This window comes from Camelina sativa, chromosome 17, assembly GCF_030686135.1.
Source record: "Camelina sativa cultivar CO46 ecotype springtype chromosome 17, ASM3068613v1".
NCBI classification, from domain to species: domain Eukaryota; kingdom Viridiplantae; phylum Streptophyta; class Magnoliopsida; order Brassicales; family Brassicaceae; genus Camelina; species Camelina sativa.
The window spans coordinates 18,780,156-18,787,212 of NC_141896.1; the positions used below are offsets into that span (position 1 = coordinate 18,780,156).

The window sequence follows — 7,057 nt, forward strand, 5'->3', positions numbered from 1 at the left end:
GGCTCACGAAATACTAGTATAGTTAGATATGATCATAATTTTCCACCTCGGACCATAGACTATAATTTGTCTCATACGAAAAATGTCTTTGGTCTAAACTGTAGATTCTTATATCTTCTCTGAAATTGGGACCACGCAGGAATAAGGATGAGAATGAGGAATTTGTACACCCATTTTGGAAAATTTACATGACTTTCTTGTTCGTTTCCGAGTCACTGAAGTCAAGGAATCAAATTGTATACTAAATTCAGCAATACGTGTGGACTCTACGTTCGTCACATGTGATGTTTTAAGGCTTTGACTACTGTGGCTCCTTGGTGGTCTTTTTATTTAGACAATATGAATATCATCAAGTCAAATCAAAATCTAGCTATGATGTCTTACTCTATATTAACATTGCCTCTTCAGTTTCAAGAGATATAATTTCGGATGCATACAAAGTAGAAGGCGATGTGATGTAAGAAGTAAGAACTCATGTTAACTGATTCAAGAAATTCACTTGATATTTATAAAGGTAAATAAAGTAGTAGAAAACATTTGCAGGAACCACTTCTTATGGTTTAAAAATCAACACAAGTGGTCTAACAACTCTTAAAACAAATCTTCCTGGCTACTGCAATGGTGAGAAGAAGAGTCATCCATCTACAACAACAGAATACAAACACTCCATTAGAACTTTTCGACACAATTTATCAAAGTAAAACAGAAAATGGTAAAACTTGTGACCTAAAAGATGCGACTCGGTTATTATCACTTCTAATGGTTTCTCTCTATAAACTGCCCTAAGATCAAGTTCAAGAGACCAAAGAAAAAAAAAACAGCTTCATTTCACCACCACCTTGTCTTAGACTGCATGCATCGCTGACCTCTCCCCAGTAATTTCATCATACATCATCATTGCAATCTGAGTGAATACAATTGTGTATCAGTGTGATTCTTATGCCGATGACAAGTGTTCTACTCCCAGAGGTTCATAGAATATATAACAGCATGTCAATATTCCAAGCATATTCAATCTCATTAACAACGAAGCCTATCACACAGAATCAACCACAAAACTAACCCATTTTTCTTGGAGTTTTTTTTGCTTAAGAAAATCCCTTTTTGAAAAAATCTATAACTATGATGGCAAATCAAGTAAAAGACCTAACTCCAAGACCAGAGGATAAATTGACTCACATCACTCTTGTTGATAGTTCTTTCATCTAGTCTCGTCTAGCCCTACAAAGGAAAAAAAAAGATTGATTTTTGGCTCAGTGAATGCAACACATTGGACAATTGGGTAAAAATATGTAGAAAAGATGCCAAAAGACAGACTCTGCTAAAGGTTACTGATACTTGAGTAGAATGTTATACTATTCTAGGAAAACATTGGATGCAGAAGAAAAAAATTTGTAATAAAAAAGGACTTCTGATCCTAAGAACATCAAGATCTCAAGGGCATAGACCTATTAATACTAATGCTGGGACAAATCCAGACATAAGGAAAGTAAAATCCCATAAGAAACTTAGGTGCTCATCAATACTGCACACAACAAATAAAACTCAGAGGTGCCAGAGAAGTGTAGAACTAAAAGAAACCATGAACTCATAAAAAAGCCACATTCACTACACTAATAGAGTCACGATCCACGACTGTTTATGTACAAACATAACAACTCTAAACCGAACCCACACCAACAACCGGAACATGGGAAAATCCACAAGCACATGATGGATATATAAGAGCTAACATATGATCAATGGCTGAATCATTACCACTATTTTGCAACAAACTGACGAATCAAGTCAATTGTCTAATCAATAACCTAACATTCACCTAAAAGACTAGACTAAAACAAAAGTGGCATTTTTTAATTAAAGTTTAGTTGGTGCATTTCAATCATCGGACAACGAAACTGACAATACAGGATCGCGATAAGAACAGAGTGAGGTACCTTCAACGATCCAACCACGGCGTGAAGCTGAGAGCATCGAATTGAGCAAAGCTGAAGCAGTGGCAGTGTGGTAAGGGAGCATCGTCTCCACACAACTGCTCAGTTCCACGGGTGATCTTTCATTCCAAACAAAATTCGCAAGTCAATAAACTCAGAACTGAGTATAGAACGAACTTAGCGACAAAATCAGTGCTCTCTGGGTTAAGAGAAGATTTTTTACCTGAAAATGCGGTTTGAAAGAGGGCTCTGTTTAGGCATCCGAAACGCGGAACGTGCCGATGATGGCATAGGCTTGGGTCCGGTGGAGAACCTCGACGCGGCGGCGGATGCTCGGCTTGCGGCGGAGCGGAAGACTGACCTGGCGGCGGACATTGAACGATTCGGATCTTTCGATTTGGGGTTTTTTTTTTTCCTTCTTGGAGAGGAGAGAAAGAGATTAGGGCTTTTGCGAAGGGTTTTTGCGTAAGGGATCAGATGCAGCTGCGCTTACTGGAAGCTTGGTGGAATTGCTTGCGAATAAGTGACACGTGTCAACTCACTTATTTAAAGTTTTTGGTATGGAACATGTAGTAGTATTTTGCGCATGTTGGAAAATTTTGAACATTCATAGTTTCACTTGCAGAACCTGGAATTTTTTTTGTTGAAGTGTCACTCAATCTATCTAAATTCTAAAGACACACACTGTTGTTTTAGCTACGATTTCACGATTAACACAGAAAAATATGTTTAATATAATATATAAACTAAAATTTGTAAATATTTGTGCCGGCATGGTGGTAATATTTTTACTATTTAATAATTTGATTTCTTTTAGGAAAAAGTTAATAAATCCAGAAAAGGAAAAAAAGGGGTTATAATTTGTGCTTTATGTTGGCCGTGATTAGCGGAATTGGGACTTTTCTTTTCCTCGTAAAGACTCGAGAGAGTGGATTCTTATTGCTAATGTTAAGTGAGTGCCTTTGGAACTGTCGTTGTCTTTTACTTGTCCCGGCGTTTCTCTTGGTCTTTTCCAGGCCATATTACCCCATTACACTAAATTCCTATTGTATACTAAGGACACTACTATTTAAGGAGACCATATATATATACGAATGTCATAAACGTGATTGAAGGTAATAAATGTTTATTGGTTTGACAACTTTGATAGCCGCCTAATACGAGTGTGGCAAACTGTTGATGCACCCAACTAAACATTAAGCCACATCTTTGAGAAGATTTTTGTGGCGTCGACAATAACTATTTTCGATTTCAATCTAGTGGAGTATATGTTTTCTAGTTCCATTAAAATTAAATATTTGTTGTGCAAGTAATTATTACTTTCTCTGTTGCACTTACGCAAGGAGGAAGAGGCATCTTCATGTCCCCCCATTATAAATCATTATAAGTTGTCACGTTTGGTCCCATTTTAATAATGGAGATCCACACAGTCTTTAACTAATTTTTTAATTTCTTTATAACAAAATTACCAAAAAGTGATTAAATTAACATCAGAGAATAATAGCATAAAGTAGCACCATATATATAAACTAGTATCTTTCTTTTCTCCAAATAATATATGCAAACGCAAACATCAAAGTTCAAAAACCCATAAAAAAGCAAACCCACCTCAACTTAAAAAAAAAAACACAAACCCCTTTCACTTTTAATTTGTTGCAATGATAACAACGATATAGTTTTGACTAAACAACGATAAGTAATATAACTTAGTTGAAAATAAAAGAAAGTGCTTCTGAAGAGTGTTGTAGCTAGTCGTAGTCTTGAGAGGAAATCAAATAACAATCTTCATCAAGGCTTGAACTGATTAGTGCCTTGCCCCGCAACAAACTCCTCAGGCTGTTCGTTCTCCCACTTGGAGTTGTATGGATCCTTAAAACTGTTCTCCTCGTTGTTGTTGTTGTTGTTGTAGTTGTTGTTTCCGTACGAGTACGATTGCTGGTCGTAGTTAGTCTCTGTCGCCGGAGATGAATAGAAACCGGCGGGGCTTTTGCTGTGAGGCTTCCGGTAGTAATGGCCGTGGTTTCTGGCGTTGTAAAGGTCGTAATAGTAGCTACCTTTCTCCATGAACCTTGTGTCACTCATGCCTTGTCTCTCCAAATTGTGGCTGTAACCTTTGTACGGCGTTTCACGTTCTAGCTCTGTCCCGTAAGCGTTAGAGTTGTAGAAGCTTCCTTTCTTGTCTCCATTGTTCTGAGAGAAAGAATCTTCCTTGACGTTTTCATCGTACCTGTTGTTGTTGTTGTTGTTGAATTCTTCATTGGCGTACTTGTTGTTGAACTCTTCCTTGGGGGTTTCATCATACTTGTTGTTGGTGTTGAACTCTTCCTTGAAGTTTGCATCGTACTTGTTGTTGTTGTTGTTGTTGTTGAACTCTTCGTTGTTGTAACCGTTGCTGCCGTAGCTCTCTGTATCCTTCGGGTACTTTTCGTCATAGTTGTTGAAAGACTCCTCAGTCTCGCTCAGGCTTGGAGTAGAGAAAGTCTTGCTGTTGACTTTGTCATCGTACTTGTTGTTGTTGTTGTTGAACTCTTCTTTGTTGTCATTGTAGGTGGTCTCGTGACCATACAAGCCATAGCCGTTTCCGGACTCGGGGACAAAGGTAGGATCCTGTTCTTGCTCTTTCTTGTTGGGGATGGATTCATCTACTGTTGTTTTCTCGCTGGTCTCGAGAGGGATAACATTGTTAGGGTTTTGGTCTTTGGGAGAGTCTCTGTGGAATTTCCCAAAGAAGTAGCTATCTCTAGCATGGATTTGAGTGGAGAGAAGAATAAGTGTAGTGAAGAAGAAGAAGAGGGAGCTTCTAGTGGAGAAAGCCATGATGTGTGATAGTGTGATAGAGAGAAGAGAAGGGACAATTAGATATTGTGGGTTTATGGAGAGCTAGTGTGAGCTTTATATATATCGAAAGATTCTAAGCTGAGCCTTTTTTTTTTCTTTGTTCTTTTACTCTTTTTCTTTAGAAATTGTGGACTTTTTTTTTTATGTGTTTTAATTTGAAGTCGTTAGGTGGAAATGGGGACTGGATAGGTGATAATGGTTGATGGTGGGTCCTTGAGGATGAGATGATTTTTCAAAGAGGTAGCTCAGCTTTCTTGCCTATAAGATTAATTTAACAGAAAAAGGTAATTAACCATTTTGGTTTGTTAACTTTGACAAACAACAATTATCGACTAGTTTAGTTGAGGTGATCATCTCATGAGAACATGGATCGTATTTTAGTTGGTTTGTTGAAAACAAATATGGACTAGGAATAGACAGGGATGCTTTTGTTTTTTCCCCTTCGTTCATGTCATACTGTCATTGTTTCTGATCAGCAGCTTAGGAGTTGGAACCAAAATTTAAGTCCTATCATAAAAGTCTTTCATATTGTTAGCATTAGTTGGAACTTGGAAGTTACATATTTTTCAAGAAATCCAAATTTATTTGTTTTCATATTTGAATTGCATTAGACTAATTAACTTTCAACAGAATTTTTTTTAATAATGTAATACATCTAAGTATATAACCCATGAATCAATAGTCAAATTAAGTTTATAAGTTACCCAATTGATATGATACATTTTATACATAAGAAAACTGTTATGCATCAGGCTCAAATTGCACTAGGCCAATCCACATGGTTATTACTAAAACTTTCATAGTATCTTAATTATATAGTCTTAAGTGATAAACATGCATACATTTTTTTTGTCAGTATTTCGAGAAAACATGGAGTAGCTAGAAAATTTTGTGTTGTTTATAAACATTATTCTTCCTAATTAAGCCCCCTAAAAAAATCGACATAATAGTGTCAAGTTGATAATTGAATAGCCTCGAGATGCTTTCTTATGTAAAAATCACTTTATAGTTATGTCTCCAACTTTCCCGATCTTCAAGCAAACTTCTATTTGATTATTTCGGATGGTCAGACAAAACCACATTTATATAAAGCTGATTTGAAATGCTCCAGTAATCTTTATTCATCATGTACTACTCGTAATCATTCTTGCTTTATCCTACGACCAAACATGAATAATATATATCGGGCCATTTGGTCCGATCAACATAAACATCCAAAGAAGATACTATGTGAATCTGTTATCAAATGCTGTAGGAAAAGGCAATACTCCGATCTTTATATTAAGAATTTCAATTGTTCAATGGCGATTGTAAGTTGCAAACCTAAACAAGACCTAACAAAGATAATTATTTTGCATTGAAAACTTTAGCAACACAATTCTTCGGCGAATAAATGAACCAGTTGTATCATTGGAGCAACATAAACTTCTGTATAATAGTAAAATGTTAGAAAAAGAAAAACGGATGTTACAAATTAACCCACTGCTGGCAGTTAACTTTTTTCTATATACTTTTTTCTTGAGCAAAACATTTTCTATATACAAGTATATTATAGTTATGAAAACTTAATATTTGGAAAAATATTGTATCATTCGACGAATTATCATAAATAAATGTATTTAGGTGCGTATTTCATAATAAATTGCAAAAATTTGAGAATGAAACTGTAACCAAACAATAGATTATTAATTATAAAAAAATAAGATCATTTACCTAATTAATTTGGTAATGACCCAATTTGGAACGAGTACTTTGAGAATTTTGGGTATTTTTAAAAATAATTAGATAGTTTTTGAAAATTATAATTTATTTTTGGATAATTTCGACCGGCTAACTAAAATTAAATATTCAGCAGAGAATTCGAATCTCCTGTTTATTTTTTTTACCGAATCCCTATTAATAAATATTTTTTATTTATGAAAACAAAAAAAAATCAAAAACAAATCTCAATCTTCGTCCCTTAGCTCCGTTCGTATCTTACTCCGAGCTCAGCCCAGCATCAATGGCGACCAACTTACAGCATGTGGATCAGCAACTTAATGAGATGCAACTCCTTGATCCTTATTAATAAACATTTTCTAATGAGTAATTCTTTAAAGAGAAAAATCATAGGATTTTGGTAATTTTGGATATTTTTGAAAATATTTTGAGAGGTTTTGAGAAGTATAATTTCCACTAACTATTTAAATTAAATATTCAAATGAAGACTTTATATATTTCGTGAAGTAATTAGCCATTTTGGAACATGTACTTTCAGAATTTTGGTATTTTTGAAAATAGCTAGA

The 7,057-nt window shown here is 35.2% G+C and overlaps 2 protein-coding genes across 7 annotated transcripts; both read right to left on the reverse strand.

Annotated features, from left to right (window-relative positions):
- Nucleotides 1–482: 482 nt before the first annotated feature.
- Nucleotides 483–2,670, reverse strand: LOC104757185 (protein NUCLEAR FUSION DEFECTIVE 6, mitochondrial-like). 6 transcript variants are annotated; one of them, XR_762379.3, is made up of 5 exons: nucleotides 2,158–2,591; nucleotides 1,938–2,053; nucleotides 1,180–1,221; nucleotides 839–904; nucleotides 483–642 (listed from the first exon to the last, which is right to left on the reverse strand). XR_762379.3 is itself a non-coding variant. In XM_010479910.3 (4 exons), exons 1-3 carry the CDS (start codon nucleotides 2,307–2,309, stop codon nucleotides 885–887), a joined length of 288 nt encoding a protein of 95 aa, XP_010478212.1. In that variant the 5' UTR covers nucleotides 2,310–2,670; the 3' UTR covers nucleotides 483–642; nucleotides 839–884. The 6 variants fall into 6 exon arrangements, 3 of the variants coding, with proteins under 3 accessions (XP_010478212.1, XP_010478213.1, XP_010478214.1); XR_015587408.1 differs by having other exon boundaries at nucleotides 727–904; nucleotides 2,158–2,404; XR_015587409.1 differs by lacking the exon at nucleotides 1,180–1,221 and having other exon boundaries at nucleotides 727–904; nucleotides 2,158–2,670.
- Nucleotides 2,671–3,455: 785 nt separating this feature from the next.
- On the reverse strand, nucleotides 3,456–4,941 carry LOC104757186 (uncharacterized). Its single transcript, XM_010479913.3, has one exon. It carries the CDS (start codon nucleotides 4,749–4,751, stop codon nucleotides 3,723–3,725), a length of 1,029 nt encoding a protein of 342 aa, XP_010478215.2. The 5' UTR covers nucleotides 4,752–4,941; the 3' UTR covers nucleotides 3,456–3,722.
- Nucleotides 4,942–7,057: the final 2,116 nt, after the last annotated feature.